The 19,746-nt window shown below is 43.9% G+C and overlaps 1 protein-coding gene across 2 annotated transcripts in view; it reads right to left on the bottom strand.

Moving 5' to 3' along the window:
* Window positions 1-13,189, bottom strand: part of LOC110510428 (E3 ubiquitin-protein ligase arih1) — a 30,099-nt gene extending 16,910 nt beyond the window's left edge. Inside the window, exons 1-6 of one of the 2 annotated variants that reach the window (XM_036968541.1) lie at window positions 12,645-13,189; window positions 8,190-8,257; window positions 6,029-6,173; window positions 4,321-4,413; window positions 4,171-4,226; window positions 941-1,007 (exon numbers count right to left, since the gene is read on the bottom strand). In XM_036968541.1, the coding sequence (XP_036824436.1) occupies window positions 941-1,007; window positions 4,171-4,226; window positions 4,321-4,413; window positions 6,029-6,173; window positions 8,190-8,257; window positions 12,645-12,929 (714 nt within the window). In that variant the 5' untranslated portion in view covers window positions 12,930-13,189. The remainder of the gene's footprint in view (window positions 1-940; window positions 1,008-4,170; window positions 4,227-4,320; window positions 4,414-6,028; window positions 6,174-8,189; window positions 8,258-12,644) is intronic. The other variant, XM_036968542.1, reaches the window with a different exon arrangement.
* Between the last annotated feature and the right edge of the window lie 6,557 nt (window positions 13,190-19,746).

The raw sequence follows: 19,746 nt of genomic DNA, 5'->3' as shown, positions 1-19,746 counted from the left end.
GAATGTAACAGTGGTGTAGTCTAGTCTAATGCACATTGAATGTAACAGCGGTGTAGTCTAATGCACATTGAATGTAACAGTGGTGTAGTCTAATGCACATTGAATGTAACAGCGGTGTAGTCTAATGCACATTGAATGTAACAGCGGTGTAGTCTAATGCACATTGGATGTAACAGCGGTGTAGTCTAATGCACATTGAATGTAACAGCGGTGTAGTCTAATGCACATTGAATGTAACAGCGGTGTAGTCTAATGCACATTGAATGTAACAGCGGTGTAGTCTAGTCTAATGCACATTGAATGTAACAGCGGTGTAGTCTAATGCACATTGAATGTAACAGCGGTGTAGTCTAATGCACATTGAATGTAACAGCGGTGTAGTCTAGTCTAATGCACATTGAATGTAACAGCGGTGTAGTCTAATGCACATTGAATGTAACAGCGGTGTAGTCTAGTCTAATGCACATTGAATGTAACAGCGGTGTAGTCTAATGCACATTGAATGTAACAGCGGTGTAGTCTAATGCACATTGAATGTAACAGCGGTGTAGTCTAATGCACATTGAATGTAACAGCGGTGTAGTCTAGTCTAATGCACATTGAATGTAACAGCGGTGTAGTCTAGTCTAATGCACATTGAATGTAACAGCGGTGTAGTCTAACGCACATTGAATGTAACAGCGGTGTAGTCTAGTCTAACGCACATTGAATGTAACAGCGGTGTAGTCTAGTCTAATGCACATTGAATGTAACAGTGGTCTAGTCTAATGCACATTGAATGTAACAGTGGTGTAGTCTAGTCTAATGCACATTGAATATAACAGTGGTGTAGTCTAGTCTCATGCACATTGAATGTAACAGCGGTGTAGTCTAACGCACATTGAATTTTCGTATTGTTCCACTATGAACTCATAAATAACAGAAGATAAAACAAGCTTACCTCTACAAAACTATTGGTAATTAAATGTTGGTACTTCAGCTTCACTTTAGAGTCTGTTATGAGGCGCCTGGAGGGGGAATAACAAACTGTTATTACGATCCATGATGTCTTGACAAAATCAGCTAGCTTTCCCTGGATAAGGGCCTTCGGAAAGTATTCAGACCCCTTCACCTTTTCCCCACATTTTGTTACGTTACAGCCTTGTTCTAGAATGGATTAAATTAAAAAAATCTACACACAACACCCCATAATGACAAAGCGAAAACAGGTTTTTAGAAATTGTTGCTATTTTATTAAAAAAAATAAACCGAAAAACCTTATTTGCGTAAGTATTCAGACCCTTTGCTATGAGACCCGAAATGTATCTCAGGTGCATCCTGTTTCCATTGATCGTCCTTGAGATGTTTCCACAACTTGATTGGAGTCCACCTGTGGTAAATTCAATTGATTGGACATGATTTGGAAAGGCACACACCTGTCTATATAAGGTCCCACAGTTGACAGTGCATGTCAGAGCAAAAACCAAGCCATGAGGTCGAAGGAATTGTCTGTAGAACTCCGAGACAGGACTGTGTCGATGCACAGATCTGGGGAGGGGTACCAACACATTTTTGCAGCATTGAAGGTCCCCAAGAACACAGCGGCCTCCATCATTCTTAAATGGAAGAAGTTTGGAACCACCAAGACTCTTCCTAGAGCTGGCCACCCAGCCAAACTGAGCAATTGTGGGAGAAGGGCCTTGGTCAGGGAGGTGACCAAGAACCCGATGGTCACTCTGACAGAGCTCCAGAGTTCCTCTGTGGCGATTGAAGAACCTTCCAGAAGAACAACCACATTTGCAGCACCCCACCAATCAGGTCTTTATGGTTGAGTGGCCAGACGGAAGCCACTCCTCAGTAAAAGACACGACAACCCGCTTGGAGTTTGCCAAAAGGAACCTAAAAGGACTCTGACCTTGAGAAACAACATTCTACTTATGTAAATGTGATAGTTTTATTTATAAATTAGCCAAGATTTAGAAAAAAACTGTTTTTGCTTCATCATTATGGGGTATTGTGCGTAGATTGTTCCCCCCCTCATCAATTTAACCAATGTTAGAATAAGGCTGTAACGTTGCAAAATGTGGAAAAAATTCAAGGGGTCTGAATACTTTCAGAAGGCACTGTAGCTACTACCAATATGGTGCGTTTGCTATAATTCTGCAGAAATGGGTTGAGTCTGCCTCACTAACGGAGGAGAAACCACATCTAGGTTGTTAAGTAAATGGCTACATGAATGTTGTATGGTGTTGAGGCCTGCTGTAACCTGACTGTCAACATTTAGTCAACAGCGTACTGCAGTGAGACTATACGGCCGTAGTGAGATCAGGGTGAGACTATACGGCCGTAGTGAGATCAGGGTGAGTCTATACGGCCGTAGTGAGATCAGGGTGAGTCTATACGGCCGTAGTGAGATCAGGGTGAGTCTATACGGCCGTAGTGAGATCAGGGTGAGTCTATACGGCCGTAGTGAGATCAGGGTGAGTCTATACGGCCGTAGTGAGATCAGGGTGAGACTATACGGCCGTAGTGAGATCAGGGTGAGACTATACGGCCGTAGTGAGATCAGGGTGAGTCTATACGGCCGTAGTGAGATCAGGGTGAGTCTATACGGCCGTAGTGAGATCAGGGTGAGACTATACGGCCGTAGTGAGATCAGGGTGAGACTATACGGCCGTAGTGAGATCAGGGTGAGACTATACGGCCGTAGTGAGATCAGGGTGAGACTATACGGCCGTAGTGAGATCAGGGTGAGACTATACGGCCGTAGTGAGATCAGTGTGAGACTATACGGCCGTAGTGAGATCAGTGTGAGACTATACGGCCGTAGTGAGATCAGGGTGAGACTATACGGCCGTAGTGAGATCAGGGTGAGACTATACGGCCGTAGTGAGATCAGGGTGAGACTCCAGCCGTAGTGAGATCAGTGTGAGACTATACGGCCGTAGTGAGATCAGTGTGAGACTATACGGCCGTAGTGAGATCAGTGTGAGACTATACGGCCGTAGTGAGATCAGGGTGAGTCTATACGGCCGTAGTGAGATCAGGGTGAGACTATACGGCCGTAGTGAGATCAGGGTGAGACTATACGGCCGTAGTGAGATCAGGGTGAGACTATACGGCCGTAGTGAGATCAGGGTGAGACTATACGGCCGTAGTGAGATCAGGGTGAGACTATACGGCCGTAGTGAGATCAGGGTGAGACTATACGGCCGTAGTGAGATCAGGGTGAGACTATACGGCCGTAGTGAGATCAGGGTGAGACTATACGGCCGTAGTGAGATCAGGGTGAGACTCCAGCCGTAGTGAGATCAGTGTGAGACTATACGGCCGTAGTGAGATCAGGGTGAGACTATACGGCCGTAGTGAGATCAGGGTGAGACTATACGGCCGTAGTGAGATCAGGGTGAGACTATACGGCCGTAGTGAGATCAGGGTGAGACTCCAGCCGTAGTGAGATCAGTGTGAGACTATACGGCCGTAGTGAGATCAGTGTGAGACTATACGGCCGTAGTGAGATCAGTGTGAGACTATACGGCCGTAGTGAGATCAGGGTGAGACTATACGGCCATAGTGAGATCAGGGTGAGACTATACGGCCGTAGTGAGATCAGTGCGAGACTATACGGCCGTAGTGAGATCAGTGCGAGACTCGGGCTATAAATTAGCTGTAGAGCTGCCTACTGGGTCAAGACAGGAAGCTACAGATTAACAATCATGTCCTCAATACAGTCTACAGGCATTAGGGTCCCTTATTGGACGTCACCTGTTAAACCCACTTCAAATCAGAGTAGATGAAGGGGAGGAAACAGGTTCAAGAAGGATTTTAAAGCCTTGAGACAATTGAGACATGGATTGTGAATGTCTGCTATTCAGAGGGTGAACGGGCAAGACAAAATATTTAAGTGCCTTTGAACGGGGTATGGTAGTAGGTGCCAGGCGCACCGGTTTGTGTCAAGAACTACTGGGTTTTTCATGCTCAACAGTTCCTTGTGTATCAAGAATGGTCCACCACCGAAAGGACATCCAGCCAACTTGACAACTGTGGGTCAACATGTCCCCAGCATCCCTGTGAGACGTTTTGTAGAGTCCATGCCCCAATGAATTGAGAGGGGGGGCCAAAAGGTGGTTCAACTCAATATTAGGAAGGTGTTCCTAATGTTCGGTGCACTCAGACCATAACAATACTCACATGACTGTGTTGTCATCCACTAAGATGTCACAACTATGGGCAGGGCAGGAGATGGTCTGAAAACAAAAAGACAAGGAGTTCAATAGACGGTGACTGAACAGTCGGTGTAACCAGTCCCTTTACATACGATCATTTGGGACACAGCACTACCTGTCCCATCCCCTCCTCGATGATTTTGGTTGTCAGGTAATCTCCCCAGCACTGCAGACAGAACTTGTGTCCACACTCTAAGCCAGTGAAATACTGTGGGGGGAAACAAGAAAACAATATTTTAGGATTTCAGACACAGGGTCTCAGGTCTCCGACCGGAGGGTAGCTCCTTCCAGAGCACAATGTTTGTCACAGCTTCATCTGCATCCAATAGGGCTCGGGGTCATAGTGCGCAGTATAGGGTTCCACAAGGGCCCCCGCTCCAGTGAGTCCCGTAGCCATGGATACCACTGGACAGACGCGACAGAGTGTTACGTTGTTTTCACAATGTGTATCGTCTGGCTGCCTAAAGAGCCGTTTCCTGGATGGACCGCTGTCATTTATCCTATCAGGGTGAGATCTGCATTGCCTAGCAACAAAACACAGTGGAGTTTCATTGTCTCTTTCACAGTCTCTTGCTTAAGTATAATTTTTTTTATTTTTTATCTTTATTTAACTCGGCAAGTCAGTTAAGAACAGATTCTTATTTATAATGACGGCCTAAGAACAGTGGGTTATTAACTGCCTTGTTCAGGGGGCAGAACAACACATTTCTACCTGGTCAGCTCGGGGATCCGATCTTGCAACCTTTCGGTTGCTGGCCCAACGCTCTAAACACTAGCCCAGATAGTGAACCCTGAAGGAACTGAACCTAACTGTGTTAGATGGATGCATAATGTTTTTGATAAAATGGTATGGAACCGTTGCACAGCGAGCCCAATACAGGTTTACCTTTACCAGTTATAGTCAGTACATTCATCTCCAGGTAGCTAGGTGGACCAGTCATAGTCAGTACATTCATCTCCAGATAGCTAGGTGGACCAGTCATAGTCAGTACATTCATCTCCAGATAGCTAGGTGGACCAGTCATAGTCAGTACATTCATCTTCAGATAGCTAGGTGGACCAGTCATAGTCAGTACATTCATCTCCAGATAGCTAGGTGGACCAGTCATAGTCAGGACATTCATCTCCAGATAGCTAGGTGGACCAGTCATAGTCAGTACATTCATCTTCAGATAGCTAGGTGGACCAGTCATAGTCAGTACATTCATCTCCAGATAGCTAGGTGGACCAGTCATAGTCAGGACATTCATCTCCAGATAGCTAGGTGGACCAGTCATAGTCAGGACATTCATCTTCAGATAGCTAGGTGGACCAGTCATAGTCAGTACATTCATCTCCAGATAGCTAGGTGGACCAGTCATAGTCAGTACATTAATCTCCAGATAGCTAGGTGGACCAGTCATAGTCAGTACATTCATCTCCAGATAGCTAGGTGGACCAGTCATAGTCAGTACATTCATCTCCAGATAGCTAGGTGGACCAGTCATAGTCAGTTCATTAATCTCCAGATAGCTAGGTGGACCAGTCATAGTCAGTACATTCATCTTCAGATAGCTAGGTGGACCAGTCATAGTCAGTACATTCATCTCCAGATAGCTAGGTGGACCAGTCATAGTCAGTACATTCATCTCCAGATAGCTAGGTGGGACAACCTCATATCACAGTCATAGTCAGTACATTTTTCCTCAATAAAATATCTATCAGCAAAGTCAGAGCTTGAAATGGGGTGAAAACAAATATTGAGAAGGACCTTATGACAGTTAGTTTAGATAGCAGATAATGACACAACAGGTAATATAATTATAATATATGAAGGGACTGACTGAGTTTGGGTAGTTTAGATAGCAGATCTGACACGGCAGGTCCTGAACAGCGGATCTTGTGCTCATCAGTCTGGTCCTCGACTTCTTACAGGGGTTGATGACGTGGCACTCTGAGAACAGCTTATCCACATTACCGTCAAAATACCTGCAGAGAGAAGAAGAGGAGGAGCAGGAGAGGGAGAGAGAATTGACGAGGGCACTAGAACAGTCTGCAGCACTCGGCCTCACCCTCTGTTACCCAGCCAAGGAGGGCCTACAGCAGCACCTAGATATTCTGCACAGATTCTGTCAGACCTGGGCCCTGAGAGTAAATCTCAGTAAGACAAAAATGGTTTTCCAAAAACCAGGATCCCAAATACAAATCCATTTAGACGTCATTGCCCTAGAGCACACAAAAAAAACTATACATACCTCGGCCTAAACATCGGCACCACAGGTAAGTTCCACAAAGCTGTGAACGATCTGAGAGACAAGGCAAGAAGGGCCTTCTATGCCATCAAAAGGAATATAAATTTCAACATACCAATTAGGACCTGGCTAAAAATACTTGAATCAGTTATAAAACCCATTGCCCTTTATGGTTGTGAGGTCTGTGGTCCACTCACCAACCAAGACTTCACAAAATGGGACAAACACCAAATTGAGACTCTGCATGCAGAATTCTGCAAAATATCCTCTGTGTAAAACGTAAAACACAAAATAATGCATACAGAGCAGAACTAGGCCGATACCCGCTAATTATACCCGCTAATAATCTAGAAAAGAGCCGTTAAATTCTACAACCACCTAAAAGGACGGATTCCCAAACCTTCCATAACAAAGCCATCACCTACAGAGAGATGAACCTGGAGAAGAGTCCCCTAAGCAAGCTGGTCCTGGGGCTCTGTTCACAAACACACCCCACAGAACCCCAGGACAGCAGCACAATTACACCCAATCAAATCATGAGGAAACAAAAAGAATATTACTTGACACATTGGAAAGAATTTACAAAAAAACAGAGCAAACTAGAATGCTATCTGTCCCTACACAGATAGTACACAGTGGCAGAATACCTGACCACTGTGACTGACCCAAAATTAAGAAAAGCTTTGACTATGTACAGACTCAGAGACCATAGCCTTGCTATTTAAAGAGGCCGCCGTAGGCAGACCTGGCTCTCAAGAGAAGACAGGCTATGTGCAACACTGCCCACAAAATGAGGTGGAAACTGGGCTGCACTTCCTTACCTCCTGCCAAATGTATGACCATATTAGAGACACATATTTCCCTCAGATTACACAGATCCACAAAGAATTTGAAAACAAACCCCATTTTGATAAACTCCCATTCTACTGGGTGAAATACCACAGTGTGCCATCACAGCAGCAAGGTTTATGACCTGTTGCCACAAGAAAAGGGCAACCAGTGAAGAACACACACCATTGTAACCTTTCCCACATTGTTATGTTACAGCTTCATCTTAAAATGGATGAAAAGTGTTTTATACATTTGCAAACATTCATTAAAAAAAAACTGTTTTTTTGCTTTGTCATTATGGGGTATTGTGATGTCTATATGGGGTATTGTGATGTCATTATGGGGTATTGTGATGTCATTATGGGGTATTGTGTGTAGATTGATGAGGTGAAAAAAAACAATGTAATCCATTTTAGAACAAGGCTGTAACGTAACAATGTGGAAAAAGTCAAGGGGTCTGAATACTTTCCCGATTGCACTGTAAATACAACCCATATTTATGTTCATTAATTTTCCTTTAACTATCTGTACATTGTTACAACACTGTAAATATATAATGGCTAACTTTAGAACCTTAGTGAGTAATGTTTACTGTTCATTTATTTTTGTTTATATATCACTTTTGTATATTATCTACTTCACTTGCTTTGGCAATGTTAACACTCTAACCACTAGGCTACCCTGCCGCCCTGTTTCCCATGCCAATAAAGCCCTTTCAACTGAACACACACAATTTCTATTGTAACGTTGTGTTTGGCAATATGGATCAACACGTCTTGCCAATGAAGATAACTGAAATTGAATTTAAGGAGAGACAGAAACAAGCTTTGACAAACACATCATCGGCGTTGTTTAAAACCAGCAGAATGAAACGAGGTCATAAAACTGGAGAAAATAAAACCCCCTAACCGGGTCGGTATACCTTTCCATGAGCTTCTCTCTGTCCCAGTTGAAGTGACTCAGAAGGATCCTGGTGATTGTTGCAGGATTCTAACAGGAAACAGAAGAGAAATGGCTGTGTTATACACGCAACAAGTTAGCACCGTATACAGTCCAACATTAGACATGGAAAACGGTCGCTAAGCTGTAGCCCAGGACAGGTTTATAATGTTGTTGTCACCAGTAACAAAAACACTAGTGATTATCATAACATAGACGATATGTGTGAGTGCCAGTCAAACCTCATCACTGATCAGAACTACGACATTGTGTTTTACGCAGTTATGTGATATAGCAAGAGATTATCCTGTATTTTAAGAGTTATCCAGAAACGAGAAGGCTTAAAGGGATGGTGCTGGACCTATTCCCCCTCAGGAGACTGTAAAGATTTGGTATGGGGTCCTCAGATCCTCAAAAGGTTCTACAGCTGCACCATCGAGAGCATCCTGACTGGTTGCATCACCGCCTGGTACGGCAACTGCTCGTCATCCGACCATAAGGCACTACAGAGGGCAGTGCGTACGGCCCAGTACATCACTGAGGCCAAGCTTCCTGCCATCCAGGACTTCTATACCAGGCGGTGTCAGAGGATGGCCCCAAAAATTGTCAGAGACTCCAGCCACCCTAGTCATAGACTGTTCTCTCTGCTACCACACGGCAAGCGGTACCGGTACCGGAATCTAGGTCCATAAGACTCCTGAACAGCTAATCAAAGGGCTACCCAGACCCCTCTTTTACACTGCTGCTAATCTATGTTTATTATCTATGCATAGTTACTTTAACTCTATATGTACATATTACCCCAATTACCTCGACTAACCGGTACCCCCGCACACTGACTCTGTACCGGTACCCCCTGCACACTGACTCTGTACCGTAACACCCTGTATATAGCCTCCACGTCGACTCTGTACCGTAACACCCTGTATATAGCCTCCACATTGACTCTGTACCGGTACCCCCTGTATATAGCCTCCACATTGACTCTGTACCGGTACCCCCTGTATATAGCCTCCACACTGACTCTGTACCAGTACCCCCTGTATATAGCCTCCACATCGACTCTGTACCGTAACACCCTGTATATAGCCTCCACATTGACTCTGTACCGGTACCCCCTGTATATAGCCTCCACACTGACTCTGTACCAGTACCCCCTGTATATAGCCTCCACATCGACTCTGTACCGTAACACACTGTATATAGCCTCCACATTGACTCGGTACCGGCACCCCCTGTATATAGCCTCTACACTGACTCTGTACCAGTACCCCTGTATATAGCCTCCACATTGACTCTGTACTGGTACCCCCTGTATATAGCCTCCACATTGACTCTGTACCGGTACCCCCTGTATATAGCCTCCACATTGACTCTGTACCGTAATACCCTGTATATAGCCTCCACATTGACTCTGTACCGGTACCCCCTGTATATAGCCTCCACATTGACTCTGTACCGGTACTTCCTGTATATAGCCTCCACATCGACTCTGTACCGGTACCCCCTGTATATAGCCTCTACACTGACTCTGTACCAGTACCCCCTGTATATAGCCTCCACATTGACTCTGTACTGGTACCCCCTGTATATAGCCTCCACATTGACTCTGTACTGGTACCCCCTGTATATGGCCTCCACATTGACTCTGGCGCATGTGACAAATAAAATTTGAGTTGACCATTGGGCTTAAAAAGAAAAAAAAAGTTCAAATTTGACAAAAAAGCTTTAAATAAAAAAAAAGGTTCAAATTCAGGTCATGTGACAATTGTGCAAAACCAAGTAATTAATTACTACAATCCTCTGTTTGGTTCAAAAGCACAGCTTCAATAATGTAGCCATAGGGCTACTGCTCCTGGTGACTCTGTATATTATGATGGGAGCCGGCTACGGGGGCGGGCGGCTACGGGAGCCCGACGGCGGGCGGCTACGGGACCCGACGGCGGACGGCTACGGGACCCGACGGCGGGCGGCTACGGGAGCCCGACGGCGGGCGGCTACGGGACCCGACGGCGGGTGGCTATATTGTAAGTTTCTGACCTGGTCTGGTGATGAGCTGCCTGCTATATTTAGGGGAATGTCTGTGTCCCAATTTCCAAAATGGCACCCTATTCCCTATATAGTGCACTACTTTTGACCAGAGCCACTATAAAAAGGGAATTAAGTCCCATTTGGGACACAACCACTGTCACGCTGGTGTCTCAACACCGTGCCAACCAAAAACCACATTCATAAAAAAATACAAATCGGATTTTTGAATGTAATCAGTAGCCAGCAACTGATATGGTGGTTTTGCATTTCAGATGAAGTCAAGAGAATACAAGAGGTTTGATTGTAGTGTATTACCCTGATAAGGAAGTTAGCTTCTATCATGTCATGGTGTTTAAAACAGAACAATGGGGGCAGGTGGTCAACTGGTTGGCTAACTCTGGATCATTGCTTGCTGTACAGGCTATGTGTATGGAAACACCTCATAGGAAGAGATCATGTACAGGAAGATATGTAGGCAGGCAGCAGTTGGAGCATGGGGAATACCAACTCCGCTTGTGCTTGTGAAATCAAATTTGATTTATCATAGTCTACAATCTGCTGTTTACCAAGCATAACAGTGAAATGCTTACTTACAAATCTTACTTCCCAACAACACAGAGAGAAAAATAGATCATTTTTTGAAAAAACAACCTGTTTTCGCTTCATCTTTATGGGGTATTGTGTTTATACAGTGCATTCAGGAAGCATTCAGACCCCTTCACTTTTTCCACATTTTGCTACATTACAGCCTTGTTCTAAAAAAGTATTACATTATTTATTTTCCACACCAATAATTTTATATTTTTTTAGAATAAGTCTGTAACGTAACAAAATGTGGAAAAAGTGAAGGGGTCTGAATACTTTCTGAATGCACTGTATACACACAATACGCCATAAAGACTAAGCGAAAACAGGTTTTTAGAATTTTTTTGCAAATGTATTAGAAAATAAAAACAGAATTACCTTATTTACACAAGTATTCAGACCCTTTGCTTTGAAACTCACCATTTCACAAATTAACAAGGCACACCTGTTAATTGAAATGCATCCCAGGTGACTACCTCGTGACAGCCGGTTGAGAGAATGCTAAGAGTGTGCAAAGCTGTCATCAAGGCAAAGGGTGGCTACTTTGAAGAATCGCAAATATATTTTGATTTGTTTAACACTTTGGTTACTCCAAAATGTCCTCACTATTATTCTACAATGTAGAAAATAGTAAAAATAAAGAAAAACCCTTGAATGAGTAGGTGTCCAAACGTTTGACTGGTACTGTATATCTATCTATCTCGTTCCCCTGCACATGGACTCAGTACTGGTACCCTGTGTATAAAGCCAAGTTATCGTTACTCATTGCGTGTTTATTAAGTGTTTTATCTGTCTATTTCCTTTCTCTCTGCATTGTTGGGAAGGCCCGTCACTAAGCATTTCACTGTTAGTCAACACCCGTTGTTCACCAGGCATGTGACAAAATAACATTTGATTTGAGACTAGACCCTGAGATTATGTATTTATTTTATTTCACCTTTATTTAACCAGGTAGGCTAGTTGAGAACAAGTTCTCATTTACAACTGCGACCTGGCCAAAAGGATTCATGCCCAGGCTTAGCTTAGAATTTAACACCAATGTTGACAATTTAAAGATATTACATTGTCAAAATGAAGAGGTAAATTCTTAGCTACAACAGGCGGTGCCGATACATATAAAGCACTAGTTAGGGTGTCTCTTTAGACCAGAGGCACTGGACCATGGTTTAAAATGAGTTGTTGTTATTGCTGAGGTTATTAAAGACATTGACGAGGGGCCGTGGGGCACGGTCAGCTGAGCACATCCCAATGGGCAGTTTTACAAAATGATAGTAATGCTGGTGGGGGGAATAGGCTACCTGGCAGATACTTTGATCACAGAAGGGCTGTGGGAGGCACATAACTAGCTAGCTGACGTATACAGCTATGTTTCATGGTTAATTGATAAGGATATTTGAAAGAGACTATCTAGCTAATCACCTTGCCAAGTTGACGTTAATTAGCTTCCGGTTGCGAGTTAGCTTAGCTACCCGACCTAGCTACCCGCCGTTAGCTACCCAACCTTAGCTACCCGGCCTTAGCTACTCGCCGTTAGCTACCCAACCTTAGCTACCAGCCGTTAGCTACCCAACCTTAGCTACCCGCCGTTAGCTACCCAACCTTAGCTACCCGCCCTTAGCTACAAGCCAGATGGCGAAACAACTTTAATCGATAACATGCAAGATACTAACAAAACACATTTTGTCTTCAGTTAACTAGTCAGCTAATCTAAAACGAGCCGTTTAATGCGTACGGTTAGTCTAGCTAACAGCAGGGTAGGTGGCCTGTCAACTTTCCACCGTCCCCGGTCTTTCCTGCACCGACACGCCTCGTAATACCTCACCTGGATGACCTCGTTGACCTCCCTGATACACTCCACCATATGCTGGAGTATCTGCTCGGCAGTGAGCACTTCGAAGCGGTAGTCCTCTTCCTCTTGCCCGGTCCCATGACCACTTCCCCCGGTCTCCAAACCTTCGTCCCGTTCCCCTCCGGCCTCGGCGGGATCGACCAGTTCCACCTCGTCCTCGCCTAACTCCAGGGTGTCTTCCCCCGGTTCCTCTGCGCCGCTGTCTTCGCTACATTCGTCCTCGTCGAAGTCATAGTTATAACCTTCGTCTGAGTCCATTACTCGGTTAATAATCGAGAATATGTGACAAACCGATGTAGATGCTTGGAATGGGTCAGTTTGCTTGTTATGGAATGGATCCAAACAACAACAACAGCAACAAAAAAACAACAAAACACACACGGTCGGGTCGGTCTTGTATTTTTTTCAGTTGTAGTGAAAATAACAACAAATGTCGCCGCTAGATGAAACCGCGCACAAAGAGACGCGGCGTCGTGACGCACGTCAGTTGGATGACTAGGGGCGAATAAAAACAGGGTCGTGGCTAGAAGGGATCCAACTTTTTGTCAAATTAACGTAAAAAAGTGCAAATTCCTTTCATTTTTTTTTTTTTTTTTAGCTAACCCTAACTCTTTTCCTAACCTTAACTGAATTATCCAAACCTGCTACGAAACGTAAAATATACTAATGGTGATCCATAATTAATACAAATCCATTAATTAATATAAATACAAATCTGACGTTAATTTGACAAAAGCTGAATCCCTTCTAGCTATGACCTAAAAATATGCTTACAATGTTTTGTATTTTATTATCCGTGTTTTAAATAAAGTATATTAAAATAATATTTTGGGGTATATTGAGTGCAGCGCTATGTTTATTTATTTATTTGTAAGTCACTACGGAAGTTCTAGAGCGCAGTTACATTTTGCTTAAAACCATTTTAAAACTCCATGGGTTAAAGTAGTAAGACATAGATGTAATTGTTGTATAAAAAAAAACTGAGTGTGCTTCATTTACTATCATCCTAAATTAAAATATTGAATTATTTTGTCACATTTATTTTATATTATGCCAATTTCCTCAATGTGGACAGTTTGTGGTACTGCATTTTCACCGCAGAATTACACATCCTTTTTGCTTCAGATTGGTGACGTTCATATAAAAGTTTACAGTCATCACGAATACAGTAAATTGATTGCTTTAAACAGATTCATATATTTGGCTTGGTACTACAGGCGCCTGTCCGTCTCAGGACATAAACGTCTCTGCATTAAAAGTCGATGGCAAACAAATTCACGGATTTGACAGTCATGCTATCCCTAAAATGAAAGCCAACCTCTTTGTCACTTTGTAGAACTACCTGTGAGGTGATGATTCATTTAAGTGAAAAAAAAAAAAAAAGCAGCCATCCAGAATCTCCATCTGACATTCTAGAATTTAGATAACTGTCTTCAACAAATTGTCTTCTAACCAGTGATGTTACATAGTTTTTGCTTAAACAGGCCCCTGTGCTATTGATTTCAACATGTTATAGCTGGAAGTGATTAACACATCTTTTTTTGTTGTTGTTACATTTAGCGACAGATGCAATTTTCTGGGGGGTGGTTTGGGGAGAGCAGTGTGTTTGTTTCCTGGTTTAAATTCACTTTTTTTTCAGGTTTTAACTATACAATTTCTCCCCTATCAAGGTGTTTTGGTACTTCCCTTATGCACTATGTACTTTCTGCATGCTCCTCCCCTATCAAGGTGTTTTGGTACTTCACTTGTGCACTATGTACTTTCTGCATGCTCCTCCCCTATCAAGGTGTTTTGGTACTTCACTTATGCACTATGTACTTTCTGCATGCTCCTCCCCTATCAAGGTGTTTTGGTATTCCCCTTATGCACTGTTTTTCAGTGTGCCAACTTTTACTATACCACAGGTCAGTCAGTACCAGTGTAACGGACTCTCCACCTTTCATAGTGACAATAGTGGATCGGTTGTCCAGATCTGCAGTAGGCTAACTAGCAATCATACCACACAGAAAAATGTTAAAAGCTGCATACATTTTCTATATGAATCGACAAGAACAAATAGGAGTAGCTGATATGCAGTGGAGTGGCATCGTGAAAGAACAGTGAAGACAGGAGACACAGCTGAACCTGTACACTGCTGCTACTCGCTGTTTATTATCTACGCATAGTCACTTCGCCCCTACCTACATGTACAGATGACCTCTAACCTGTACCCCCACAAACCGACTCGGTACCGGCACCCCCTGTAGTATAAAGCCTCGTTATCTTATTGTTACTTTTTATCATTTTTTACTTTAGTTTATTTGGTCAATATTTTGTTAACCAACAGTGCAGTTCAAGAAGAGTTAAGGGCTTGTTAAGTAAAACATTTCACGGTAACGTCTACACTTGTTGTGTTCGGCGCATGTGACAAATAAAGTTTGATTTGATTTAATTTGAAACATCTCCCCTATTGATCTTGTTTAGGGACAACACAAGTATTCCACTGAATGCGCTGTCTGTTGCAGATCATCATTCTCCCAAGTCGTCCTGTAATAACGTGGCCACATTGTGCTCCCAGCAGGCCCAGTTATTCAGGAAAGCTTAACACGTGTTCGGCCTCCTCTCCAATCAGAGCGACTGTTCCTCGAGCACCTAGAACCTATAACGCTAAAATTAAATATTGCCTAAATATGTATTATTATACTTTTTAAATGTATTCCCTTTTATGTGTGGCATAAACACAACCAGTCGCAATGTTTTAATCTGATTAGGCTAGTTTAAAAGTCTCCTGTAGGTATGCACACGTTCTTCCAAAATACACTATATATACATAAGTATGTGGACACCCCTTCAAATTAGTGGATTCGGCAATTTCAGCCACATCCGTTGCTGACGGGTGTATAAAATTCAAGCACACCGCCTTGCAATCTCCGTAGACAAACATTGGCAGTAGAATGGCCTTATTGAAGAGCTCAGGGACTTTCAACGTGGCACCGTCATAGGATGCAACCTTTCCAACAAGTCAGTTCGTCAAATTTCTGCCCTGCTAGAGCTGCGCCGGTCAACTGTCAGTGCTGTTATTGTGAAGTGGAAGCTTCTAGGCATAACAATGACTCAGCCAAGAAGTGGTAGGCCACACCATCTCACAAAACAGGACCGTGTAAAATTAATCTGTCCTCGGTTGCAACACTCACTACCGAGTTCCAAACTTCCTCTGGAAGCAACGTCAGCACAAGAACTGTTCGTCTGGAGTTTCATGAAATGGGTTTCCACGGCCGAGCAGCCGCACACAAGCCTAAGATCACCATGCGTAATGCCAAGCATCAGCTGGAGTGGTGTAAAGCTCCTCGCCATTGGAAACGCGTTCTCTGGGGTGATTAATCATGTTTCACCATCTAGCAGTTTCTGGGTTTGGCAGATGCCATGAGAGCGCTATCTGCCCCAATGCATAGTGTAAACTGTAAAGTTTGGTGGAGGAGGAATAATGGCATTACAATGCCCTCTCCCTTTCCTGTTTCAGCATTACAATGCCCCCTCCCTTTCCTGTTTCGGCATTACAATGCCCCCTCCCTTTCCTGTTTCAGCATTACAATGCCCCCTCCCTTTCCTGTTATAGCATTACAATGCCCCCTCCCTTTCCTGTTTCGGCATTACAATGCCCCCTCCCTTTCCTGTTTCAGCATTACAATGCCCTCTCCCTTTCCTGTTTCGGCATTACAATGCCCTCTCCCTTTCCTGTTTCAGCATTACAATGCCCTCTCCCTTTCCTGTTTCAGCATTACAATGCCCCCTCCCTTTCCTGTTATAGCATTACAATGCCCCCTCCCTTTCCTGTTTCAGCATTACAATGCCCTCTCCCTTTCCTGTTTCAGCATTACAATGCCCTCTCCCTTTCCTGTTTCAGCATTACAATGCCCTCTCCCTTTCCTGTTTCAGCATTACAATGCCCTCTCCCTTTCCTGTTTCAGCATTACAATGCCCTCTCCCTTTCCTGTTTCAGCATTACAATGCCCTCTCCCTTTCCTGTTTCAGCATTACAATGCCCCCTCCCTTTCCTGTTATAGCATTACAATGCCCCCTCCCTTTCCTGTTTCAGCATTACAATGCCCTCTCCCTTTCCTGTTTCAGCATTACAATGCCCTCTCCCTTTCCTGTTTCAGCATTACAATGCCCTCTCCCTTTCCTGTTTCAGCATTACAATGCCCCCTCCCTTTCCTGTTTCAGCATTACAATGCCCTCTCCCTTTCCTGTTTCAGCATTACAATGCCCCCTCCCTTTCCTGTTTCAGCATTACAATGCCCTCTCCCTTTCCTGTTTCGGCATTACAATGCCCCCTCCCTTTCCTGTTTCGGCATTACAATGCCCTCTCCCTTTCCTGTTTCAGCATTACAATGCCCCCTCCCTTTCCTGTTTCGGCATTACAATGCCCTCTCCCTTTCCTGTTTCAGCATTACAATGCCCCCTCCCTTTCCTGTTTCAGCATTACAATGCCCTCTCCCTTTCCTGTTTCGGCATTACAATGCCCCCTCCCTTTCCTGTTTCGGCATTACAATGCCCTCTCCCTTTCCTGTTTCGGCATTACAATGCCCTCTCCCTTTCCTGTTTCGGCATTACAATGCCCTCTCCCTTTCCTGTTTCGGCATTACAATGCCCTCTCCCTTTCCTGTTTCGGCATTACAATGCCCTCTCCCTTTCCTGTTTCGGCACTACAATGCCCTCTCCCTTTCCTGTTTCGGCATTACAATGCCCTCTCTCTTTCCTGTTTCGGCATTACAATGCCCTCTCCCTTTCCTGTTTCGGCATTACAATGCCCTCTCCCTTTCCTGTTTCGGCATTACAATGCTCTCTCCCTTTCCTGTTTCAGCATTACAATGCCCTCTCCCTTTCCTGTTTCGGCATTACAATGCCCTCTCCCTTTCCTGTTTCGGCATTACAATGCCCTCTCCCTTTCCTGTTTCGGCATTACAATGCCCCCTCCCTTTCCTGTTTCAGCATTACAATGCCCTCTCCCTTTCCTGTTTCAGCATTACAATGCCCTCTCCCTTTCCTGTTTCAGCATTACAATGCCCTCTCCCTTTCCTGTTTCAGCATTACAATGCCCCCTCCCTTTCCTGTTATAGCATTACAATGCCCCCTCCCTTTCCTGTTTCAGCATTACAATGCCCTCTCCCTTTCCTGTTTCAGCATTACAATGCCCTCTCCCTTTCCTGTTTCAGCATTACAATGCCCTCTCCCTTTCCTGTTTCAGCATTACAATGCCCCCTCCCTTTCCTGTTTCAGCATTACAATGCCCTCTCTCTTTCCTGTTTCGGCATTACAATGCCCTCTCCCTTTCCTGTTTCGGCATTACAATGCCCTCTCCCTTTCCTGTTTCGGCATTACAATGCCCTCTCCCTTTCCTGTTTCGGCATTACAATGCCCTCTCCCTTTCCTGTTTCGGCATTACAATGCCCCCTCCCTTTCCTGTTTCTGCATTACAATGCCCTCTCCCTTTCCTGTTTCGGCATTACAATGCCCTCTCCCTTTCCTGTTTCGGCATTACAATGCCCCCTCCCTTTCCTGTTTCAGCATTACAATTCCATCTCCCTTTCCTGTTTCAGCATTACAATTCCCTCTCCCTTTCCTGTTTCAGCATTACAATTCCCTTTCCCACAAAGCCTGGTCCCGTCCCTCAAGTCAGTGAGGCAACACAGGAAGGAGCAGTGGATGGATTTATTTTAATTTTAAACTGAACCTTTATTTAACTAGTTCATTTATTTCCAACGCTGCAATGACGGGACACACGCAGCATGGATGAATGATCATTAGTCGACGGGATATAAATAGCACTCCCACAGCAATTCTCCATCAATCTGCCGTATGATATGCCAACAAACAAAACAACTATCGAAATGTCTAACAAGATCATTGTGATCATATTGTGGATTTAACCATTTCTAATAATTCCTAATTTACTATAATAAAATAAATTGTTTCCATGTGTAATCTCACATTCACAACATCATAATAAACCATCATCCATTTTAGTATTCAAGATGTATAAAATGAACCTGAAAAATGACTCGATGTCCCCATCTTGTGGCGAAGAAGTATAATACACCTGGAATATTCAACAAATATACAACATGACTCCAATATTAATGCACATGATTTTGGAATATAGTGTATAATTCCAGCATCCTGTAAATGGCTTGACATCAACCAGGTTTCCATCCAACCTTTTTATGTAAGACATTTTTTATGCAAAAAAAGTACTTTTCTGATTTAAAAAAATGCCATCACATCGTAGGAAAGCATTCAGTTTATTAGGCTACAAATTAAATACATGATGAGTAACTTCACAGGGTGGTGAAAGTGCACAGAGATGAGGTTGATGCTCCTTTCAATAAATATCAAGGGTCTTATTCTGGTGACATGATTGTCGATGCTTAGCCGCCATTCGACAAGTAAAATGAATCTTGCACTTTTGTCCATAATAATCTCATCATGCACCTGGCTATATGGCCGGATTTATGGACGGGGCCTATGAGTCCTGGTCCGCCCTATCGTACCTCCTTGCCCATCCAGATAATGTATTTATTTCTAATGTATTTGACCGAGAAAGACTCCATCTCAGATAAAGCATCCGAGAGAGCGAAACAGCTCTGTCTCCGTGTAGACCATATATCTGATACCGTCTGGACATAAGGGGCATGTCATACTGTTTCTGACCAGACAGCATCAGATACACGTTCTACATATAGTGAGACTGAGGGACGCTGGTTCGCTCGCTAGTTTCCGCAGAGAGGAAGAGGTGATGCGTGTACCGACACGGTGAAACACCGCTTCACATTCATTTTCAATGGAAGGAAAGCGGTGACAAATGGCGAGGGACCGTTGGGCAGCGCGAACATGGCGTGGGAGGCGGTGAAAACGTTCAGCCACAGATAGAACGATGAGACAGATATTTCACCGGATGTATAAATGTGAAGCATCCGCTTGGCGTTTCCACTCACCATCATTATGGCAGTGAGAGGAAGCCCAGTGTCCGGCAGTGGGACAAGATGGAAGGATATCGATTTTGGCTGAAATTCTGCACATTTTCTCATCGATGAAA

The sequence above is a fragment of the Oncorhynchus mykiss genome, chromosome 30, assembly GCF_013265735.2.
Source record: "Oncorhynchus mykiss isolate Arlee chromosome 30, USDA_OmykA_1.1, whole genome shotgun sequence".
Taxonomy (NCBI): Eukaryota; Metazoa; Chordata; class Actinopteri; order Salmoniformes; family Salmonidae; genus Oncorhynchus; species Oncorhynchus mykiss.
The sequence above is the reverse complement of the archived record's forward strand: the minus strand, read 5'-3'. Positions and strand labels throughout refer to the sequence as shown.